General features: G+C 33.5%; 1 protein-coding gene across 1 annotated transcript; it reads left to right on the top strand.

Annotated features, from left to right (window-relative positions):
• Positions 1 to 1,824: 1,824 nt before the first annotated feature.
• LOC107469846 (cellulose synthase A catalytic subunit 1 [UDP-forming]) lies at positions 1,825 to 7,595 on the top strand (the record flags this gene model as incomplete). Its single annotated transcript, XM_016089223.1, is given in 7 exon segments — positions 1,825 to 1,885; positions 3,089 to 3,284; positions 3,371 to 3,570; positions 4,263 to 4,377; positions 5,831 to 6,011; positions 6,185 to 6,341; positions 7,194 to 7,595. Coding segments are annotated over 7 exon segments (970 nt in total), but the record flags the coding sequence as incomplete, so codon positions are not given.
• Positions 7,596 to 11,766: the final 4,171 nt, after the last annotated feature.

Below are 11,766 nucleotides of genomic sequence, written 5' to 3'. Positions count from 1 at the left end.
GGGAGAGTAGAGGAGTAAGAATTGATAGAGGAATAGTAAATCAAAGCATGAATTAAACCTAGATCTAAGAGGAGAGATTAACCTAAACCTAATCCTAATTCTAATTCTAGAGAGAAGTGAGAGCTTCTCTCTCTAAAGACTAACTAAAAAGCTAACTTCCTAACTAATGATTCCAAGATGATCTCCCCTTCAATCCTTGGTCCTTTTAGTATTTTTCCGCCAAAATTCCAGCTCCAAATGGGTTCAGAAACCCTCCAAAATCAACAGGCACAAGTTGCATTAAAAGAATCACGTGCGCACTGCGACGCGTACGCGCACGGTACGCGTACGCGTCCCTGGCCGATTTCGCGAGGTGCGCGCGAGCGCCTTGTGCGCGTGCGCGTCCTTGGCCGAGATCAATTCTTTGGCTTTTTGTGCTTCTCTCCACTTGCATGCTTCCTTCCTTGCTCCTTTGATCCATTCCAAGCCTATTTCATCCTGAGATTACTAGCAAACACATCAAGGCACCTTATGGAATCAAGAGAGAATTAAAATTATCAAATTAAAGACCTAAAAAGCATGTTTTTACAATTAAGCACAAATAAGGGAGAGATCACAAAATCATGCTAATTCATTGTCTAAATTTGAGAAAAGATTAGCAAAATACTCTAAATTCAACACAAGATAAACCCTAAAAATGGGGTTTATCAACCAATAGAACATCCAGTCAGGAGGGTGGATGAGATGGAAGATGGACAAAGGGCGAAAGGTAGAGGAAGACCTAAGAAGGACATCCATGAGGTGGTCAAACAAGATCTACATATAAACGGTCTCTCTGTAGACATGATACATGACAGAGCATAATGACATTGTTTGATTCATGTAGCCGACCCCATTTAGTGGGACAAGACTTTGTTGTTATTGTTGTTTTTTGTCATATAAAAGATATTATTTATTATTGACAGATTTTTTAACTTAATTTTTTTTAGTTATACTGAGATCAAAAAAGAATAAAAATAAATTTAAAAACCAAAAAAATTTATATTATAAAATTTAAAAATAACATATCTAAAAGAATAATAGTCATAATACATAAATCGAGGTAATAATTTAAATTTTTATAAAATTAATTTAATTAAATACTAATATTAAAATTAAATTATTTAAATAATATTTAAACTATTTTAGTTCTTAGACACATATAAATTAGAATCATTTTCATAATAATATATACTCAACTGAAATAATGTTATTAGTGTAAATACAAATTATTATTTTATTAAATAAATTTTATCATCTGTTATTTATGTAATATAACAAAATATAAAATAACTACACTGAAAAACTAAATTAATTTTTATTTTTATTAATAGTATTACATCAATATACCCTTGATAGTTTCTGAAAAAAAATTACAATAGGTTATAAAAGTGTTTTTATTACGAAAATCTTTTTTCTTTGAATTTTATACTGCAGTGACCCCACGCATAATTCCCATAAACACATCTGCCAGTAAGTGACATGTGGTCCCCACTGAATTTTACACTCCACTGCATTCCTCGTCCGTCCGATACATAACGAATCCAACGGCTTACAATCCTCCACGATCTCACATATCAGCCTTTGATTAACTAGGTTCTACATGGCTGGCGTTCCTCCACGATGACCACTTTTCCACCATAAGATCCTGAATCATCCAACGGCTAATATTTTTGCATAGAACCTAAGAACATGGCAGCGAAGCAAACAACACTACAACAGCAACAAGTAACAACAATTCAAGGGAGGGAGTGACTGTTGAGTTGGCTGAACAGTTTGGGAAAAAAATAAAAGAATGGATCAAAGTGGTGGAATTGCGACTGGGCCGCGCGATGTCCTAGGAGTTAGGAGCGGTTCCGACATTGGGGTTAGTATCGTATCCTTTTTTGTGTTAAAAAAATTAAAAAAAAAAAATCAGCTTCTGTGTTATCCGTTTACGCAAATGATATAGATAATTTTGTTTTCAAAATTTTAATTTGCCAACTTTTCGTTTTTTGTTCATAAGATTCTGGACGATCACAATGTTGTTTTCGTTTTGATTTGTTTAGTTTTGTATTTACTTATTCTGCATCAGTCTGTGTGTATGAATGGTTTTTCTCCCAAAGTTCCGTTATCTGTTCTTGAAGTTTTTTAAATAAATAAAAGAATTTCGTTAAGACAAGAATAATACAAGATAGAGGATAAGAGTTTTTCTTTACAAGTGCAAAAAACAACCACGAGATTAATCGGTTTAGCATAGATTTTCAATCTCTCAACAAGCCTATAAAGATTATGAAAGATCACAAACTTTACATCAAATGGATACAGCATGTCTAATCCTATCACATAACACTTGCTTTTATGAAACATCCATGCTACGTTTACACACAAAAAATCAGCCACCAGATCGTCCCCCCTCACTGGTATAAAATTCATGCTAAAATACAAAATATATATTGAACATGTATGAAACAACACATGTATTTATACACAAATACATAGTGACCAAATACTCCAAGTAGTGGTGTATACTGCACAGTGGCACAATGTTATTGCCTCTTTCCTCCTTCCAAAACCAACAAACATAATCAATAGGGAACAGATCTCTAGTTATAGAGATAAGTGATGAAATCAAGTGAGCAAGATCTCGCGTTAGAATCCAGTTAACCAGGATGATATGTTCTTGCAATTGAAATGGGAGATGGAAGTTGTAGTCTGTATAGTTATAGAGATATAGAGATTTCACATCAGTGCTCTTTATTTATTCATTTCCCCTTCCAATTGAAGGGAATTCTAATTTCTATATGCTGCAAAATACTTTCTTCTTTTGTTGGATTTGTCAGTGGAAAATGTCTTGGAAAACTCTTTTAGTTCAGTTTATCCAATGAAATTTACTTAATGATTGATTCTGTGTTCAACCAAGATTTTTCAAACATCAAGATTATGATAAAGGAGAACTTGTTTAATCTTAATAATGTTGGCCTTTGGCCATGTCACATTTTAATTTTTGACCTTAAATTTGGTACTTACATGCTTAATGTTTTCTAATATGATCCAATTCTAACGTGTAATTGATATACCTTACTTGTAGTGTAAACCCTTGAAGAATTTGAATGGTAAAATCTGTCAGATATGTGGCGATACTGTTGGATTAACAGCCACCGGTGATGTTTTTGTTGCTTGCCAAGAATGTTCCTTCCCACTTTGTCACCGTTGCTATGAATGTGAGTGCGAGAATGGGAACCAATCTTGCCCCCAGTGCAAGACCAGATACAATAGTCACAAAGGTGCTAGCTTGTGCATAATACATTATTTTATTGTTACACCTTTGGGTCCTGAAATGAATTTTAACAGACATGAATCTTGTTTTCAGATAGTTCCCATTTGGAGGTAGATGAGGATGATTATGAAGATGATGATGATGTTGATGATATAGAGAATGAGGTAAATTATGGAGAAGGAAACATTAACAAAGCAGGGATGCAATGGGAAGAAGATGCTGATCTCTCTTCTTCGTCGGGACATGATTCTCGGATGCCAAATTCAAATCTCCATATCACAAATGGGCAGCCGGTAATGTAATAAACTTGTTTTTGATATTTTCAACTTGAGTATGCTAGTAAGTTTGTATTTGATAAAAAAAAAAAATTGAAGTATGAAATAGAAAAAGAAAAATTCATGCTATTTTTGATATTCTCAACTTGAGTATGCTTGTAACTCAAATTCTTTGAGACTCATAAACTTTCAAGATCTTCCGCCACGTTTTCTCTCATTTTGTTCTTGTGCTTTACATTCTCTCTTAAGAGTTTATTTATGAAGCCTTGTGAGTTTGGTAAGGTTGCTTCTTACTTCTATTTGTTCTGCTGCCTTTAATTTTGTACTTGATGTAGAAGTCAATATTTAAAGAATGCTCAGTGAAATAAGTGATTGTATGTGTAAGGAAATAATATAAATCAAGTCTTTATTGTTATTCATTTAGATATGAACTCTATTTATGTTTTCATATATATATAATCCAATGGCACTTGTGCTTTCCTTTTCTTGGTTAACATTGTGTTAGATAGGCATTAGAGATCAGCGAGCCACATTTTAGAATATGTTCGCCACCTTTACTTTTTCTCTGCAATGTTCTATTGATCATGATCATGAACTACGCTGATAGAAACAACAAATAGTTTGAAAACAACCCTCTACACGTATTTGATGCTTTTGCATTGATTTACTAAAATGAACAAACAACAAATTAATCTCTTTTGTATCGTCAGCTATCTGGTGAAAAACCGTGTGCTACTCCTGATACAAAATCTGTTCAAGCTACATCTGGTCCTTTGGGTCCATCCAAGGCTAACTCACTTTCCTACACCGATTCAAAGCAGCCAGGTATCAAAAGTTTACCTGATGTGATGGTAGTATGCCAAACTTTATTGTTTTTTGGAATATTCAATTGAACATTTCTATCATTGCAGTTTAAGTTACTGTTGTCAACCCACCAAAGGACAAAAAGATGATTCAGGTCCCTTAATTTTGAAATAGAAGATAAAATCTTGTTTTTGCTGAAGCTACTAAAGACCTAATGTAATTCCTAAACCTATATATTATATACACAATTATACATCCACACTAAAACTAACCAAAGTATGGAATATTCTTCTTCACTGTCCAAGTTTAAGAAAAATTAATTGTGATTTTTGATGCAAGAATTGAGGCGTTATTACCTTTAGTGGTTTATACATTCTTCTTTTTATATATGTTAATAGTTTACTAGATTCAGATAGAAGTTTTAGAAGCTTTTTGGTTTGAAAAATTTTGGAAATTCATATTAGTTACATGTCATGCTTGGGACGAGTAGGTTATGAATGGATATTAGGAAAGGTGGGATTTGAGAGGCAATATCGAGAACTACTATACAAGTTTTCAACTTTTGGGTATTGATGGAATTATGGCATTGTCCTTATTCTTTCAACTTTGTAGAGAATTAGGGCTCATTGCTATCATTATTCAAGAATTCCAGTGTGGTGAGCATTTTCTAAACCAATTATATCATACTCCTACCGAAGTGTTGGCCAACACAGTATTTTCCCAATTTACCAATACATGTTTTATGGAAGATAGTCCAATAACGGTTGAACTTTAGATCATCCTTTGATTAAGCGGATTTCTCTAGGCTTTACATTTGAACTCATCTGGTGTTTTTCTCACTGTCAAAGGTCAAAAGTTTCAACAGCCATAATCACTGTCAGATTCCTTCCGTCAATTCTCGCTTTTATTAAGGTGCTCTCTTTTTCTTCATAAAAAAGTTTCATCAATTTGAAATGTTAATCTGCTAGGTGTCCTAATATTAATACTATTGCTGTAATTTAATATCAAATTAGAAAAGGGACTGTTATGACGTTGTGCATGAGATAATACCTCGCAACCAAATCTTTCATTTTGTTAGTAATACAAAATTACAGATTATTAAATGTCTTTCCTTCTTTATCTGATATTAAGGTTCCTAACTTGCAGTTCATAGTTTAATTAACAAGTATTGGTGGTAGGAAACCAAATCTTTGTGGCAGTATGCTATATACATCACTATTTGGTGTTGGTGGTAGCATTATATACTCGAGCAATTCCTCTCTTAGATATGTTGAGGAGTTGAAAAATTCTGTCACGTTGAGAATTTTTTTACCCTTTTGTTGTTCTTGTAAAGGGGAATCCGGTCATATTATTCATGTAATCCTTTTTGCTGCCAGAGTTCATTGAATGAATGCATTCTTGCTGTTGTGTTGTTTCCATATATATAGAAATAATTTGGTCATCTTGATTTTTCCCCCTTTTTCACATGATCCAGGTCTTGAGAGTGATGAAGAGGTCAGAAGAGTGCCAGAGATCGGAGGTGAATCTGCTGGACCTTCAGCTTCCCGTCCAGGCGCCGGTCCAACTGGTGGGAAAGAACGTGGTCAGGGGACTGGGGATGGTCAACGGAAGAGAGGCAGAAGCCTGGCGGACAAAGAAAACAAACGGCTAAAGAGGTAATGTTTGTGTAAGGTTGGTGATATGGGGAAACAATAACTGATTTTTCTAACTAGAAAAGAATACCAATCTTTCATCTATTCGTGGTTACTTTCTTTTGCTTTTTCTCTTGTTTTGTTTTGTTGCATTTCTAATTGTTTCTTTCGTTGGTGGGCTATGAAAATGGAAATAGGCTACTGAGGAACAGAGTGTCAGCTCAACAAGCAAGGGAGAGGAAAAAGGCATATTTGATCGATTTGGAAACCAGAGTCAAAGACTTGGAGAAGAAGAACTCAGAGCTCAAAGAGAGGCTTTCCACTCTGCAGAATGAGAACCAAATGCTAAGACAAGTATGTTAGTACTGCATTTTTATTATACCATGTCATTGTCACAATGACATTATAGTTGTTCTATATATTCTCATCACCATTGTGATATTCATTTGTTTATGGAGGCATAGACATAGAAACAATTTTGTTTTTCTTTTTCTTTTTTTGAATGAGAGACAAAATTCTTGTATTTTCTATACTTCCTAATAGTGGCAGAAAATATCTGTCACTGTTTCTCTATCTCTTTCTTTCCATCTCTTTCTTTTTTTCCAGTTTTTTTTTGTTTCTTTTTGTTCATCTTAGAGACAAAATGCAAACGCAACTTTGCATTCTGTCTAAAGCATTAAACACAGTCATGATTTATGCTTTCTTTTATAGCTTCATCTGCTGACAAAATAAAAGCTGCAAAACAATTTAAGGCATCCTCATAGCTTCTCTTTATCTATTGTTTCTGTGGATATATACTTTAGTGAAAGAATGTAAAGGATATTTGCGTGATCTCTTCGATAGTTTACAATCTTTAGGATCAGTTTGGATAGGAATTTATGTAGATGAAATGAGATCGAACTTTTAGCAAATGACCGTATATCTTCGGTTTACTGAACGATACATTACTCGGAGAATGGGTGGTGGAAATTGCCATACATTATGGATCTTTAAGCATCATGCTAAGAAGCCTGTTGTCTTTCCCATATTATGTCAAAGTAAATTGCTCATCTTTATGTGTTTGGTTCTTATTTATTTGATCCTATATGTTTGCAAACTTTACATGTTACGTTTCACTCCTCTGTGGCTGCTGATGAATTTGATTTTCTACAAAAATATATAGCTTTGGTTTTGTAAGTTGTAACTTTGTGTGATTGCTTTTTGCAGATATTAAAGAATACAACAGCTAGCAGGAGAGGGAGCAACAGTGGTACAAATGCTGAATAAACTTGATAGCAAATACAGCAGAGAGAGATAAACAAGAGAAGTTAATTCTAATGATTCTTTGTAAGGCACACTGAAGTACCAAAATTACCAACTGAACGATCATGTATACTCATGGAAGATAAAAAACCGTCCGAGAATGTTTTGATTTGTTTAACAAGTTTACTCAAAAGGGACATTTCTGTTAGGAACATGAGTTTCTATTCTTCAATAGGTTTGATACTGTGACATGATCGGTAATTTTGGTACTTAAATTGATTTGTTGGAGCATAAAACGGCTTGACAAGCTGGCGAGTTCCCACCAATCGAATATGAATCTAATCAAAAATATATTTTTCTTTATCATTTTATGTTATTGTAAGTTATAACCTTTAATTCTATACCCAAAAATTATTATATCTAATTTTAAGTTACTGTGACTTTTAATAACTGATTTCTATATTATTCAACTATAATGATGCTAAATCATCTTCAAATTTAGTACTTTTCATGTTGTTCTAGGGCATTTCTTCTCTATTATGAAAGAACGAGATTAATTTATTTTGGTGTAGTTACTAGTTAGGATACCATCCAAAACCAAGCAAATGAATTGTTTTCCAACTTTTAGTAATTATTTTAAATAAAAACATTGATTTTTTTATTAGAATTTTCGACTTTTACTCTTACTAAATACAAGTGTATGTAGCCTGGTTAGTGCTTGGGCCTAAAGAGAGAACTTGATTTAACGGATTGAGTCCAAATAAATTCAAACGAAGCTAATGAATCAAATTACAAGAAAAATAAAAAGAGCGTTCACAATTGTTAAATAAAAAAAAAAAGGCATTCACAATGTCGCTTTTAAATTTTGGTGTTGACTTTCAATCGTATTTTCAAATAATGTAGAGATTTGATATTTTTTTTATTTTTTTCAAAACATGTAAATCTGGGGTTAGATTTGAGTTTTTTATTTTAATTTTTTTAACATATATATCTGATCCTCAAATTTGTATTTTAGTATTAAAGAATTTTAAATGTTTAATTCGGACCCTAAATTTTGTATTCGAGACAAAACTGAGTCTCTACTATGTTCATCACCTTCATCATGCCATAAATCAAACTTTAGGTTTTGTATCCCAAACAAAACTTAGCCTTTTATTTGTAAATTCTAATTTTAAAAAAATTATCTCCATATTTATTCCAAGAGTTACCTGAAACAGTGATTTATGCTTGAACATGAGATCTAGACTCCATCTGAGGCAGCAACCGACTTGTTCTGGTGCCGAGGTTCCGCCGTACAAGTTCCTCGTGAAGAGGTGAGGGTGGTACCTGCAAGAGACTCTGATACTTAAGTTAGCAAGGGATTTAAGCAGATTTTTAGTAGATTAGGACTTAAATATACTTAAGAGTTGTCAGTATATTTATATAGAGTAGATAACCACCTTTCAGAGTAGTTCTACCTTTGTTGGTCGATAATCGTTCCCTTTATCTTAGGAGTTTGTTGAGATCTATCTTATAGATGAGATAGAGATAATAGGAAATATTTAAGGAGGTAGTTACTTATTTGAATAAGCAGGACTGGACCTCCTTGTCGTACCCGACCTCTTATAAGGTTGGGCAAGTAGAAAAGACCACCCTTTTTTGGGTGGGCCTTTATCCTTGTTGGCTCTGGCTTTATGTTTTTTGGTTAGGGTATGAACAGTGCCCCTGCTTGAGCCCGAGCTTTTATAAGGTCGAATTGGAGCATTTGTAGCTTCAGTTTCCTTCGTCGGGTACTCCGCCTTCAAGAGGTCGGGTACTCAACGTGTTTCAAAATTTTTGAAACATTGCGCTACTTGATGATGTGGCATACGTTATGCCATACTTTCGTTGGGATCTGTGCGTGACATTAAAAAGGAGTGTGGAATCTCTCTTTTGTCCCTTATGTCTTTTAAATGCTTCACCTTTTTCATCTTCTTTTTTTTTTCCGTTTTTGAAATGTTTGCTTTCTCTCCTCCTTTTACTTTCTTTGTTCTTCCTTCATGTAATTGTTCCCTAGTTCAAGATTTCATTAGCTTGAGGCTTTAGAGGATTTTTGTTCATTCTTTGGAGAGGATCGTTCGTGTATTGCTATTTGAACTGCCCTTGTTTTTGCGCTCCTTCAAGGTTGGTTCTTTATTTCATTTTTTCGTGTTTTCTACTTTATTTCAGCGTTCTGGGTAGTATGTTTGTTTCGAATGAATGATAGTTTTGAAATATTGCTGTGGTAACGGAATTGTATTTCTTTCTTTGAATATTTGTTGTCGCTGTGAACATTGATGTAGTTTTCTATTGTGTTGTCCCCAAATGGTGCCACTTTATATATTTGAAAGTGGTACCATTTCTGTATTTGACAATGTATTGAGAAATTGTAAAACTTGTACCTTTTATGTTGTTGACAACAACCAGACTTCCTTTGATTGGTACTCGAGTTCCTTTTGTGATGAATTCTTTGTTTGTTGCATTGTAGGTATAGCTTTTATGTCTCGATCTATAATTCACAATATGTCAACCAAAGTTCTATTCGACCTGACCTGGGTAGATATAACTAGGGGTGGGCATGGTTTGGATTTTAAAAATCTAAACTGGATCTACTTCAGAACCAATTTTGTGGTTCATGAAACTAAACTGGAACTGGATTGAAGAGAGAAACCGATTCTAAACTGGTTTGAAAAAACAAAAATCAATTTTAAACCGGTTTTAGAATTTAAATTTATTTTTTTAATCCAGTTTTAAAACCAGATTTTTTAACCAAAAATCCAGTTTTAAAACCAGTTTTTTCAACTAAAAATTCAGTTTTAAAACTAGTTTTTTAAAATCCAATTTCCAAACCAGATTTTTTATAAATTTTGTAAGTTATATAGGTACAGAGCATTATATTCAAGCATAGTTCATATGATCTCATAACATATAGAAATGAAAGAATAAATTTAAACCACAAGTTCATGAACATAATTGCATATAAACAATCATCCTGCCTAGTTAGCACTTAATTTATGAAAAGATTAGCACTATGAAACTACATCTTAGAGAAGTTTAAGAGCAACCTAATACTATTTAATAATAAGTAGATTCATTGTCTACTTTACATCAATTATCAAAAGTGTATATTTCCCCACTTGTATTTTTTCCACCTTACATAATTATAGATCTCATGAAAGTTAAACACAACAATTTGGATCCCATTCCAACTAGACAAAATATTTCAAATTTTAAAATGGTACAACTTTAAGATCACGAACTTGGGTAATTTCAATGTCAAATTCCACACAAAAAATTACTTATATAGTTCACCATGGTTAACTTGGTCCAAGCATATGGTACATGTTAGCTCATCTTCCAGGCCTTGGTTATTTCCCTCGGCTCCTTTGCAGGTTTGCTTATTCTGATCGGAACATATGAGTTAGAAAAACTATGAAGGGTAGGATTGGTGGAAGCAGTTCATTCCCTCTTGATAGAAAAAAATCACATTAAAGTATTCTAAAATTTAAAAGCATACAGAAAAAACAATGTCACTATCCATATTTAATCAGAGAAGAATGTAGCACATCAAGAAGGAAGCTTTTTAACTCACAAATCAATAGAGGGCGCATCACCATAGGGATAACATTATACATTTGCAGTCTATATGCCATGTATGATTGCCTATGACATTTTATGATCTCAATGTAAAGTCTCACAAATCATGCCTAATTTTTAAAGCCAAAGAGAAATTATGTTGGAAGACCAATACCACTTATGTTCATGGAAATGCAAGCCAAAAATACAGAATTCAATATAAAATATCATTATCATTATCTTCCCATCTATAAAGTATCTAGCAAGATTCTTGGTATTGATACTAGGCCATAATGGTGCTATTTAGAGGCAATAATATACATTAAGAACCACTATTAAATCTTGAAACTAACAACAAAGAGTAGAAGCAAGCAATCACATCACAATATTATCAATTAATAGCTGCTTTATTACTCAAATGATGATGAACAAAACAGAAGGATAACCAGAGATATCTACCTCAGCAGCACCCGAAGAGGATCCCAACCCTGCTGAGCAATCCCTGTGAGCATTAAAAAATTTGCATCAGTAAATAACTAAATATTTAGCATATCAATTTTAAACTTCAAGAAAACTTAGATTCAGAAGCATCATTGTGGCATGTTCTTTTCTACCTGTTTCAAGATTCATAGCCACCTACGATTTAAAAAAAAAACAAACATGGTGATCTCAAATTCACTCAAGGGTGAACTAACTGTCCAACCCTCTTGAAAATGAATGAAAGTAGAATCCAAAAATTTACACAGGTAAAGAAAGTCTTTCACACACAATAAAAATATTTTAGAAAACCAACACAACTCAGTGAACTCACTTTGTTGGAACTGCAACTTTATAGTTGTGAACGGGTAAGGCATTTATAGTAAGAAGAAGGAGAAAGGCGTGGTACTAACCCTGTGAGGCTGTGAGCCATAGGCAAGAAGCACGAGCAGAGGTGAATAGAAAGCAAAAGAACTGGAAGCCCACA

The sequence above is a fragment of the Arachis duranensis genome, chromosome 10 (genome assembly GCF_000817695.3).
Source record: "Arachis duranensis cultivar V14167 chromosome 10, aradu.V14167.gnm2.J7QH, whole genome shotgun sequence".
NCBI lineage: Eukaryota > Viridiplantae > Streptophyta > Magnoliopsida > Fabales > Fabaceae > Arachis > Arachis duranensis.
This window is presented reverse-complemented; position numbering and strand designations above follow the sequence as displayed.